This window comes from Cebus imitator, unplaced genomic scaffold (assembly GCF_001604975.1).
Source record: "Cebus imitator isolate Cc_AM_T3 unplaced genomic scaffold, Cebus_imitator-1.0 Scaffold272, whole genome shotgun sequence".
NCBI lineage: Eukaryota > Metazoa > Chordata > Mammalia > Primates > Cebidae > Cebus > Cebus imitator.
This window is the reverse complement of record NW_016107587.1, coordinates 138,794-151,772: the sequence shown is the minus strand read 5'-3', so window position 1 is coordinate 151,772 and position 12,979 is coordinate 138,794. Positions and strand designations below refer to the sequence as shown.

The following is a 12,979-nucleotide window of genomic DNA, read 5'->3' as shown; positions in this document are numbered from 1 at the left end:
TGGTGCGATCTCGGCTCACCGCAACCTCCGCCTCCTGGGTTCAGGCAATTCTCCTGCCTCAGCCTCCTGAGTAGCTGGGATTACAGGCACGCACCACCATGCCCAGCTAATCCTTTGTATTTCCAGTAGAGACGGAGTTTCACCGTGTTGACCAGGATGGTCTCGATCTCCTGACCTCGTGATCCACCCGCCTCGGCCTCCCAAAGTGCTGGGATCACAGGCTTGAGCCACCGCGCCCGGCCCAACAAAATTCTTTTAAAAACAATGTAATATTTGCCTGATCTTTGGTTGTAGTATATTATATAATTTATAAAATTATAAAACATTGATAATTCAGAAATTTAACTAAAACGCTCTTTAAAGTGCCAAAACTGATTAATAAAATGAAGTATATAATAAGCAATGCTAAATGTGAAGTCACAGAGAAGCTTTTCAGTATAAATCAATTTAAAAATACTAAATAAGTTAGGAAGAAGAAAAATAATTTAGGTAGAAATGGTAAGTCTTCACTAGTTGATAAGGAAACAGGCTTTGTCTGCCACCTAGAAATAAAACTTAAATGGCTAAAGAATGATAAGGTTGGGTGTGCTGGCTCACGTCTGTAATCCCAGGACTTTGGGAGGCCAAGGCGGGCAGATCATGAGGTCAAGAGATTGAGAGCATCCTAGCCAACATGGTGAAACTCTGCCTCTACTAAAAATAAAAAAATTAGCTGGGCATGGTGGTACATGTCTGTAGTCCCAGCTATTCAGGAGGGTGAGGCAGGAGAATCACTTGAACCCAGGAGGCGAAGGTTGCAGTAAGCTGAGATTGAACCACTGCACTCCAGCCTGGCAACAGAGCGAGACTGCCACGCGCACACGCGCGCGTGTACACACACACACACACACACACACACACACACACACACACAAACGATATCCAAAGGAAAAGAACAAATCTGATGCTTAATCTACTACTGAGATTTACTTTACTGAGAAAGTAAACGGACTTCCCTTATGTCATACACAAGCTTTGTCCTCAATCTTGTTTGTTAAATATAAACATGGTATATCTTTTTATTCTACACAGAAGTCATTTTACAAGATATCTTATATATTTTATGAGCTCATCATTATTTTATCTAGTATTCAGTTGCATACTTGAACAGATTTTAAGTTCATTTAGTATGTTAATTTTGTCTTTTAACTAGTGTTATCCTAATTTAAAACACAAGGTAATTTATTAAATCATTTTCTATTCAGAGAATGATTTAAATATCTTTTTGAGTTGTTATACGCTTTTCTAAAATTTTAGGGTGATGGCCTTCTGTAAAATTGACACAAATTATTACTATCCTATGGAGTCCTAAATGTAACTGAATCTTGCTTCATAACTTACAAAAATGTTAAAACAAAGATAATTGTACATTAAAATGTTTATTAACCGTAAGATGGCACAAAATAAAATTTGGCAACTCACTAGTTAATGATGATGAGCCCATAAAATCCAAAAAATAAATTTTATTTTATTTAAGCAAAATCCCACCACCCGCCATAAACCTGATGCTCATTCATGTTGTTGCTTGGATGGTGCTTGCTATCCTGGTATCCTACCTCAAATAACTACCTCAAGACTGAAAGACATGTCTCACCAAGAAGGCCGTATCATAATTACATTGAACCTCTGTGATCTATCCCACTACTAACTCAGTTTTCATTATATAATCTTCATGTATTTTTTTCCCCTTCAGTTTAGCAGTCTCTCGTTCCCTAATTGTTTCATGGATACATCTCTTAAATATCTAAGCTCTGTGGGCAGAGATCAAATATTCAGGAGAACGAAATACTATTTCAGAGACAGAAAATATTTTTGAGATTCATGTTAAATTTTCTCATATACTTCTTATTTTGGGAATAACACAATTAATTAGCTTGATCAAATAGTGCAGCACATAAGTTAACACTCATTACATGGTGAAATTAGAAAATATCACAATTGTGCTGTTACCCAAATGTTTAAAACACACAAAAAAATTTTAATGGTAAAATTATTTGTAATTCTGACATTCAAATCTACTACTTCACTTGAAAAAGCTATGTTTGGCAATTACAAAATACTTATAATTAATGAGATGCAAATATTTTAACAATTTTAGTTTAAGTCTTTTTTGAATAATGCTAAAAATGCATGCAACAGACAGCTAAACTACTATGTTCCAGTTTATTTTTTGGCTATTTCTATGATTTTCTTTATCCTTATCTTTGTTCTGGAGCAATATATATATATATATATATATATATATATATATGTGTGTGTGTGTGTGTGTGTGTGTGTGTGTGTGTGTATATCATATATAATATATATATTATATATGATATATATAATATATATTATATATATTATATATATATTATACATATAATATATATTATATATATAATATATATATTATATATGATATACACACACACACACACACACACACACACATATATATATATATATATACATATATAATCACTGATTCTTGAAAGTTACAAAGTTAATAGTTAGAAGTTATTTATTTAATTTGTATTATATTTCCTAACATACCTTTGTAGTATATTTTTGTAAAAGTTCATATGTTTAAGCAATAACAAAACACACACACAAAATTTAAAAGATAAATCTAGCCAAATCAAAGAAAACAAATTAAAAGGAATATTTAGTGGTCTATTTTATGAAAAGCGTTTTAATCTAATGTAAACTGCAGAAAGAAAGGAGTAAAGAACAGTCAGAAATGCCTAAATGAGAATGATATTGCCATGACTTGGATATGGTTTGTTTGTTCCCACAAAATCTCATGTTGAGAATTCCCAATGTGGGTTGGGAGGTGAGGCATGGTGGGAACGGTTTGCGTCAGGGGAGCAGGTCTCTCATGAATAGATTAATATCCTCCCTCATGGGTGACCAGGTTCTAATTCCATTAGTTTCTTGTGAGAGCTGGTTGTACAAAAGATCCTGGCACCTCCCCCTTTCTCTGGCTTCCTCTCTCACCATGTGATTTCTGCACACTGAGGCTCCCCTTCACCTTCTGCCATAGGTGGAAGCAGACTGAGGCCCCCACTGAATGCCCGATTTCAAACTTTTCAACAATGATAATCATGAGACAAACTTTTTTCCTTCATAAACTCTCCAGGCTTAAGTATTCTCTTGTGGCAATATGAAACATACAAAGTCAGGTATAAATTTAGTGATATTAGTATAAAATTTTTAAAGTCTTTTAAGGCTGAAAATTAATTGGCCCATTAATCTCTCAATAATAAAAATGCGAAGACTTTGAATTCATGTGCTCAACCTAAGTCAATAGCCTCTACAGAAGTCTCTTCTATGGTAAAGAAGAAAAAGAGAGAATAAATGTCAGAGAGCAGCTCAGATCCTGTAGTGCTAGGACCAAAAGATAGAAAAAAAAAATTGGTAATAAAGTAATTCATATACTTATTTCAAAAGGAAGGAAAAAGTCACAAAGATATCTACTATAGACTATGCAAACCTAAACTCATCAATAATTGATTCCAAAAGACATATTATTTGGCTCTTTTTAAGGTAAGGAATTCTAAGTGACTCATAACTATTTTTGTGTTTCCTCCCAGAAAACTGCCTAATGCTCCTCAACTCTCTTGCTGTAATATTAATTCCAAGGCCAAAATCAAGCAGACTGTTTTTAATTTCACATCTTTAGATTGACATAGTCTTTTCAAATAGACTACCTTAAATAAACTATGAAAAAATACCAAAATGATAGTAAAAATAAGTGATAGGCATTCACTTAGGCTAATATAAAACATGAAATCATAGTTCATTACATACCACAGCACTCAGGACATTTTGGATGTTGCATGTCATTCATTCCATACCCTGGAAAGCAGCGATTAATCCAAACCATTTGGAGAGTACCTTCAATGTAGTATATTTCAGGCAATGGTTCTGCACGTCTGCCAAGAGCTTCTACTTGTTGATTAAAAAATCTCTCTATGAGATTTTTAGCCTGAAATATAAATAAAATTTGATAAAAATTATTAGCTATAAAAATATAATTTTAAAACAAATAAGGATGCATGTGGAGTTAGAGTTTGAGGAAAACAAACTCTCAAGGTTTTTACGTTTTCTTGCACTCACAGAATATAAATAAAACACAAGAAACTGAAAAGATGTCTTTAATACACATCAAATATTTCTAAATGTACGTCTAATTTCAATGCAAAAAAATCATTTGAAGACATAACCAAGCTTTTTGGTCTCTTTGTATTTTGAATAATATATGGATAAGTAACTGAGTAAAATCAAGAAAGCTATTTGAAATTTATTGAATGGTAAGAAATGTATAGTACTTTAAAAATGTATTTTAAGCATCTGTAAGAAGCATACCCTGAGGCACAACATTCACTCTTTTCACAAAGGAAAATTTAGTTTAAAAACATGAGACAATATAACATATTACAACTTTTAGCTCTGTTTCAAAAATTAAGTCTAAATAATAATAAAGTATCATCTGATCTATACTCATCTTTATGTTTATAATAATTAGACTGACTTGCCTCCTAAAATTAACAAGAGGCTTATTCTCTATGACTGCTACAATCTACACATTAAAGTATGAGGTATGGTCATAACTTCAAACAGCTACCAGCTAGTTAGTTCTACTCCATTCTGCCATACTAACTTGCACCTCCAATCTGGTTAGGAGCAGGAACAAATGGACAACACAGGCTGATCTATAACCACTAATGGTGCACCTCATGTCTACTGAGTTCTTCCAATATCTTGTAAATTACACTCCTTCCATTACAATTTCTATAATGTCCACACTTGACCATGCAAAAACACCCACAGAGGATGATAAAACAACTTTGTTTCATGCATAATTTAAAATATCGCATAAAATTATTTTCAGGTTGTGTGTATAAGGCAGTGGTTCCCAACCTTTTCAGCACAAGGGAATGGTTTTATGGAAGACAATTTTTGCAAGGACCAGGGTGGCAGGATGGTTTCAGGATGAAACTGTTCCATTCTAGATCATTAGGCATTAAGATTCTCATAAGGGGGATTCCCCCAAGATGGCCTTATAAGAACAGCTCTAGAGTGTATTTCCCAGTGAGATTGAAGTAGAAGGCGAGTGATATCCCCATTTCCAACTTAGGTACCAGGTTCATTTCAATAGGACTGGTTGGACAGTGGGTGTAGCCCAAGGAGGATAAACCAAGACAGGGCAGGGTGCTGCCTCACTTGGGAAGTGCAACTGACTGGAGGATCGGGGACTGTCCCCCTGCCCCCCAATAGCACTCTGGTTCAGATACCATGTTTCTCCCATGGCCTCTGCAAACCACAGTCCAGGAGATCCCCAGCGGGCTGAAAAGGCCTGTGAGTAAACAGCACAGATCTGAGTGGCAGCTCCAGCCAGCGCCGGTTGTCAGCACAGATCTGGGCAGACATTTTGACTAGCACCGAGAGCACCTGTGGGACGGAGCTACCCGCTCCCCAGAAAGAGGGGGCGCTGAAAGCAGAGAGACAGGTGATAGGCTGGGTGGGTCCCACCCCCACATAAACAAGCAAACTGAAGCCTTCTCACTTGAGAGTTTCACAGCCAACACATAAGTTTGAGCCCGACCTAGGACGATTGAGCCTGATGGGGTGAAGGGCATCCGCCATTGCTGAGGTGGGTCTAAACCTACCTGTGTAAACAAAAGCCAGAGGAAGCCTACACAGCAGCTGGAATGAGGCTGTGACAGCCCAGCAGTGCCTCTGCAGGCAGACAAGGGACAGACTGCCTCCTCAAGTGGCTCCTCAACCCCTGTATACCCAAAAAGTCACCTCATACAGGAGAGCTCTGGATGACACCTGGGGGGCACCCTTCTGGGATGAAGCTACCAGAGGAAAGATCAGGAAGCAATCCTTTCTGCTCAGCAAACCCCACAGGTGATTCCTAGGCAAGCAAGGTCTGGAGTGGACCTGCAGCAGTCCTACAGCAAAGGGACCTGACTGTTAGAAGGAAAACTAAAAAACAAAAAGAAATAGTTTCAACATCAACAGAAAGAATGTCCACTCAGAGACCCCATTCAAAATGCCCAACTTCAAAGATCAAAGGTAGATAAATCCATAATGATAGGAAGAAACCAGCACTAAAGGATGAAATGAACAGAGACTAGAATGCCTATCCTCCCCCAAGGGCTCACCAAGGGATCAGAACTCCTCACCAGCAAGGGAACAAAACAGGATGGAGAATGAGTTTGATGAATTGACAGAAGCAGGCTTCAGAAGGTGGATAATAACAAACTTCTCTGAGCTAAAGGAACATGTTCTAACCCAATGCAAAGAAACTAAAAACCTTGAAAAAAAGTTAGACAAAATGCTAATTAGAATAACCAGCTTAGAGATGAACATAAACGACTTGATAGAGATGAAAAACACAGCACGAGAACATCAAGAAGCATACATAAGTTTCAATAGCCAAATCAATCAAGCAGAAGAAAGGATATCAGAGACTAAAGAGCAACTCAATGAAATAAAACAGGAAGGCAAGATTAGAGAAAAGAGAGTAAAAATAAATGAACAAAGCCTCCAAAAAATATGGGATTATGTGAAAAGACCTAATTCTACACTTATAGGTGTACCTCAATGTGATGGAGAGAATGAACCCAAGCTGAAAAACACTCTTCAGGTTCTCATCCAGGAGAATTTCCCAAACCTAGCAAGGCAGGCCAACATTCAAATTCAGGAAATACAGAGAAAACCACAAAGATATTCCTCAAGAAGAGCAACCCTAAGGCACATAATTGTCAGATTCACCAGGGTTGAAATGAGGGAAAAAATGCTAAGGGCAGCCAGAGGGAAAGGTTGGGACACTCACAAAGTGAAGCTCATCAGACTCACAGGGGTTCTCTTGGCAGAAACCCTACAAGCTAGAAGAGAGTGGGGGCCAATATTCAATATCCTTAACGAAAATGACTTTCAACCCAGAATTTCCTATCTAGCCAAACTAAGCTTCATAAGAGAAGGAGAAATAAAATCCTTTACAGACAAGCAATTGCTGAGAGATTTCATCACAACCAGAACTGCCTTACAAGAGCTTCTGAAAGAAACACTAAACATGGAAAGCAACAACCAGTACCAGCCACTGCAAAAATGTACCAAATTGTAAAGACCAATGAATCAATGAAGAAACTGCATCAACTGATGGACAAAACAACCAGCCAGTAACAAAATGGCAGGATCAAACTCACACATAACAATGTTAATGTTAAATATAAACGGCCTAAATGCCCCAATCCAAAGACACAGACTGGCAAGCTAGATAAAAGTCAAGACTCATTGGTGTGCTGTACTCAGGAGACCCATCTCACATGCAAAGACACACATAGACTCAAAATAAAGGGATGGAAGAAGATTGACCAAGCAAATGGAGAGCAAAAAAAAAGCAGGGGTTGCAATCCTACTCTCTGATAAAACAGACTTTAAATCAATAAAGATCAAAAGAGACAAGGAAGGGCATTCCATAAAGATAAAAGGATCAATGCAACAAGAAGAGTTAACTATCCTAAATTTATATTTACCCAATACAGGAGCACCCAGATACATATAGCAAGTTCTTAATGACCTACAAGAGACTTAGACTCCCACACAATAATAGTGGGAGACTTTAACACTCCATTGTCAATATCAGACAGAACAACGAGACAGAAAACCAACAAGAACATCCAGGACTTGAATGCAGATCTGGACCAAGCAGACCTAATAAACATCTGCACAACTCTCCACCCCAAAACCACAGAATGTACACTCTTCTTAGCACCACATCATACTTACTCTAAAACTGACCACATAATTGGAAGTAAATCACTCCTCAGCAAATGCAAAAGAATAGAAATCGTAACAGTCTCTCAGACCAGAGTGCACACAACTTAGAGCTCAGTATTGAGAAACTCACCCCAAACCACACAACTATATGGAAACTCAACAACTTGCTCCTGAATGATGACTGGATAAACAATGAAATGAAGGCAGAAACAAATGTTCCTTGAAACCAATGAGAATGAAGACACAACATACCAGAATCTCTGGGACACATTTAAAGCAGTGTCTAAAGGGAAATTTATAGCAATAAATACCCACATGAGAAGTGAGGAAAGATCTAAAATCGACACACTATGGTCAAAATTGAAAGAGCTAGAGAAGCAAGATCAAAAAAATTGAAAAGCTAGCAGAAGACAAGAAATAACTAAGATCAGAGCAGAACTGAAGGAGACAGAGACACAAAAACCCCTTCAAAAAAAATCAATAAATCCAGGAGCTGGTTTTTTGAAAATATCAACAAAATAGATAGATTGCTAGCCAGGCTAATAAAAAAAGAAGAGAGAGAAGAATCAAAGAGATGGAATAAAAAATGATAAAGGGGATATCACCAACGAGTCCACAGAAATACAAACTACCATCAGAGATCACAACAAACAACACTATGCTCATAAACCAGTACACCTAGAAGAAATTGATAAATTCCTGGATGCTTACACCCTCCCAAGCCTAGACCAGGAAGAAGTTCAATCCCTGAATAGACCAATAACAAGGTCTGAAGTTGAGGCAGCAATTAATACCCTACCAAACAAAAAAAATCCAGGTCCAGATGGGTTTACAGCCAAATTCTACCAGACATACAAAGAGGAACTGGGACCATTTTTTCTGAAACTATTCCAAACAATACAAAAAGAGGGAATCCTCCCTAACTCGTTTTATGAGACCAACATTATCCTGATACAAAAACCAGGCAGAGACACAACTGAAAAAGAAAACTTCAGGCCAATATGCATGATGAACATCAATGCAAAAATCTTCAGTAAAATACTGGCAAACCAAATGCAACAGCATATCAAAAAGCTTATCCATAACGATCAAGTCAGATTAATCCTGGGGATACAAGGCTGGTTCAACATACACAAATCTATAAACACAATCCATCACATAAACAGAACCAAGGACAAAAACCACATGATCATCTCAATGGATGCAGAGAAGGCCTTCAACAAAATTCAACAGCCCTTTATGCTAAAAACTCTCAATAAACTAGATATCAATGGAATGTATCTCAAAATAATAAAAGCTATTTGTGACAAACGCACAGCCAATATCATACTGAATGGGCAAAAACTGGAAGCATTCCCTTCGAAAACCGGCACTAGACAAGGATACCTACTCTCATCACTCCTATTCAATATAGTATTGGAAGTTCTAGCCAGAGCAATCAGGCAAGAAAAAGAAATAAAGGGTATCCAATTAGGAAAAGAGGAAGTCAAATTGTCTCTATTTGCAGATGACATGATTGTATATTTAGAAGACCCTATTGTCTCAGCCCAAAATCTACTTAAGTTGATAAGCAGCAAAGTCTCAGGATACAAAATCAATGTACATAAATCACAAGCATTCCTATACATCAGTAACAGACTAACAGAGAGCCAAATCATGAGCAAATTCCCATTCACAACAGCTACAAAGAGAATAAAATACCTAGAAATACAAGTAACAAAGGATGTGAAGGACCTCTTCAAGGAGAACTACAAACCACTGCTCAAGGAAATAAGAGAGGACAAAAACAGATGGAAAAACATTCTATGCTCCTGGTTAGGAAGAATCAGTATCATAAAAATGGCCATACTGCCCGAAGTAATTTATAGATTCAACATTAGCCCCATCAAGCTACCACTGACCTTCTTCACAGAACTGGAAAAAAACACCTTAAACTTCATATGGAACCAAAAGAGAGCCCATATGGCCAAGACAATTCTAGGCAAAAAGAACAAAGCTGGAGGTATTACACTACCTGACTTTGAACTATACTACAAGGCTACAGTAATCAAAACAGCATGGTACTGTTACCAAGACAGAGATAGAGACCAATGGAACAGAACAGAGGCCTTGAAGGCAACACCACACATCTAAAACCATCTGATCTTTGAGAAACCTGACAAAAACAAGCAACGGGGAAAGGATTCCCTGTTTAATAAATGGTGCTGGGAAGACTGGCTGGCCGTGTGCAGAAAGCAGAAACTGGACCCCTTCCTGACACCTTACACTAAATAACTCCAGATGGATTAAAGATTTAAGCATAAGACCTAACACCATAAAAACCCTAGAAGAAAACCTAGGCAAAACCATTCAGGACATAGGCATAGGCAAGGACTTTATGACTAAAACACCAAAAGCAATGGCAACAAAAGTCAAAATCAACAAATGGGATCTAATTAAACTTAAGAGTTTCTGCACAGCAAAAGAAACAATCATCAGATTGAACAGGCAACCAACAGAATTGTAAAAAAATTTTGCAATCTACCCATCTGACAAAGGGCTAATATACAGAATCTACAAAGAACTAAAGCAGATATAACAGAAACAAATCCATTTAAAAGTGGGTGAAAGATATGAACAGATAGTGTTCAAATGAAGACCTTTATCATGTTTTCAAAGAAACATGAAAAAACTGTTTATCATCACTGGTCATTAGAGAAATGCAAATCAAAACCACATTGAGATACCACCTCATGCCAGTTAGAATTGCGATCATCAAAAATCTGGTGACAACAGAAGCTAGAGAGGATGTGGAGAAATAGGAACACCTTTATACTGTTGGTGGGAGTGTAAATTAGTTCAACCACTGTGGAAGACAGTGTGGCAATTCCTCAAGGATCTAGAAATAGAAATTCCATTTGACACATCAACCCCATTACTGGGTATATACCCAAAGGATTATAAATCATTCTTTTATAAAGACACATGCACATATATGTTCATTGTGGCACTGTTTACCATAGAAAAGACCTGGAACCAACCCAAATGCCCATCAATGACAGACTAGACAAGGAAAATGTGGCACATGTACACCATGGAATACTATGCAGCCATAAAAAGTGATGAATTCGTGTCCTTTGTAGGGACATGGATGAATCTAGAAACCATAATTCTCAGCAAACTGACACAAGAACAGAAAACCAAACACCAAATGTTTTCCTTCATAGGTGGGTGTTGAACAATGAGAACACATGGGCACAGACAGGGGAGAATCACACACTGGGGTCTGTTGGGGGATAGGAGGCTAGGAAAGGGACAGCGAGGGGTGGGGACATTGGGGAAGGATAACATTGGTAGAAATGTCTGATGTAGTTGATGAGGGGATGGAGACAGCAAACCACAATGGCATGTGTGTACCTATGCAATAATCCTGCAAAATCTGCACATGTATCCCAGAACTTAAAGTACAATTAAAAAAAAAAAAAATCTCATAAGAATCTTGCAACCTAGATCCCTTGCATGTGCAGTTCACAATAGGGTTTGTGATTCAATGAGAATCTAATGCTGTCACTGATCTGACAGGAAGTGGAGCTCAGGCAGTAACGTTTGCTTCCTGCCACTCTCTTTCTGCTGTGTGGCCTGCTTCCTAACAGGCCATGGACTGGTACTGGTCCGAGGCCTGTGGAGTGGGGACCCATAGAATAAGGTATATATAAAACATAACTAAATTTTCTATTTACATTTGGGTCCCATCCGCATGATATCTCATTATACATATAGGCAAATGCAGCAGGTCCTCAAATAATGTCCTTTCTTTCAATGTCATTTTGTTATAATGTTGAAGAGAAAATAATGCTTCCTAGCTAGGCCACTGTTCATGTGAAGTCTGCATGTTCTCCCCATGTCTGCATGAGTTTTCTCCAGGTACTCTGGTTTCCACCCACATTCCAAAGATGCAAGTTACATTAACTGGCATGGCTAAATTATCCCCCAAGGAGTGAATGTGGATGTGTGTGAGAGCACCCTGTGACGCAACGTACAATCCTGTACAGCGCTGGTTTCCACCTTGAGCCCTGAGCTACCTGAATAGGGTCCAGCCACTTGTTACACTGAACTGGAACAAGCAAATAATTATCATACTTGTTTTTGTTACTCTTTCTGAAATATACACATTTCTCACATTTATTTCAATGTATAATATTAGAAATGTTTTGGGTCTTTATTTAGATATATGGTGATATTTTTATAACCAGAAATATGCCAAAGGAACTTGACCCTTGTTTACAGCATTTAGCCTGTGATAAAATTTGTTTTGTTATATGTCATTTTGCTTAAGGTTGAAGTTTGCAGAATCCTATTGATGAAATTAAGGGAGGACTTTCCGTATTTCAAAATCTGAAAATATCTGAAATCTAAAATACTTCTGGTTCTAACCATTTCAGATAAAGGATACTCAAAATATGTATAAATATGTTATGAAATTAATTGCATTTAAATTTGAAACTATAATTAAAAGTGTCAGGAGACACATTCCTAATCATTCAGCTTCCTAATATCCCATGCCCAAAACAAACAAACAAGCAAAAATAAAAAATAAAAAATCCTAAATGAAGTTAGACCTGAGAAAACCTAGTGATAGATGCAGGAGGCAAGTAAGGGAGGATCCCTGGAAAATATCTGACCCGCCCCACAAGTGTTTACATCAGAGGCTTTTGTGCAGATGCAAAGTCTTGTCTGTGCATGCCTGCAACAGACTGGGGGCCTGCCTGCACACTGGGAAATGGGTGGAGCCACTGGGGATTCATGCCTTATGCAGCAAGAAGGGGCCTGGCCTTTTCAGCTTGTATGTGTGGCCTGGTATTCAATCTGTGAGGTGGGAGCCTGTTGGCAGAATCCCTTTTTTTCCACTGAGAGCTTTCGTGTTACGACCGGTCTGTCGGAATCAATCATGGTCCTAAGTCGAGCACTAGCTGTGTGATATTGTGCTGGCCTAGAGCCAGAACCAGAGCAAAACTATTTTATAAAATGCAAAACTGTTTTTAGATAAGTTGAAATGGCTGCCCCATTCTCCTTACAATAACTACTGTCCTTGGCCTCTGTAAATAGAACTGCCAGTTTGTCTTCAAAACTATGTAAAGCTGCTTACCTTTTCTTATCAGTAACTGCTCTCTGTGGCCCTAATGTG

At 37.8% G+C, this 12,979-nt stretch overlaps 1 protein-coding gene across 1 annotated transcript in view; it reads right to left on the bottom strand.

The window, feature by feature from the left end:
* The window catches only part of LOC108284171 (zona pellucida binding protein), a 121,165-nt gene that overhangs the window by 22,131 nt on the left and 86,055 nt on the right, over window positions 1-12,979 (bottom strand). Inside the window, exon 7 of the mRNA XM_017500823.2 lies at window positions 3,832-4,009. Within this exon, the coding sequence (XP_017356312.1) occupies window positions 3,832-4,009 (178 nt within the window). The remainder of the gene's footprint in view (window positions 1-3,831; window positions 4,010-12,979) is intronic.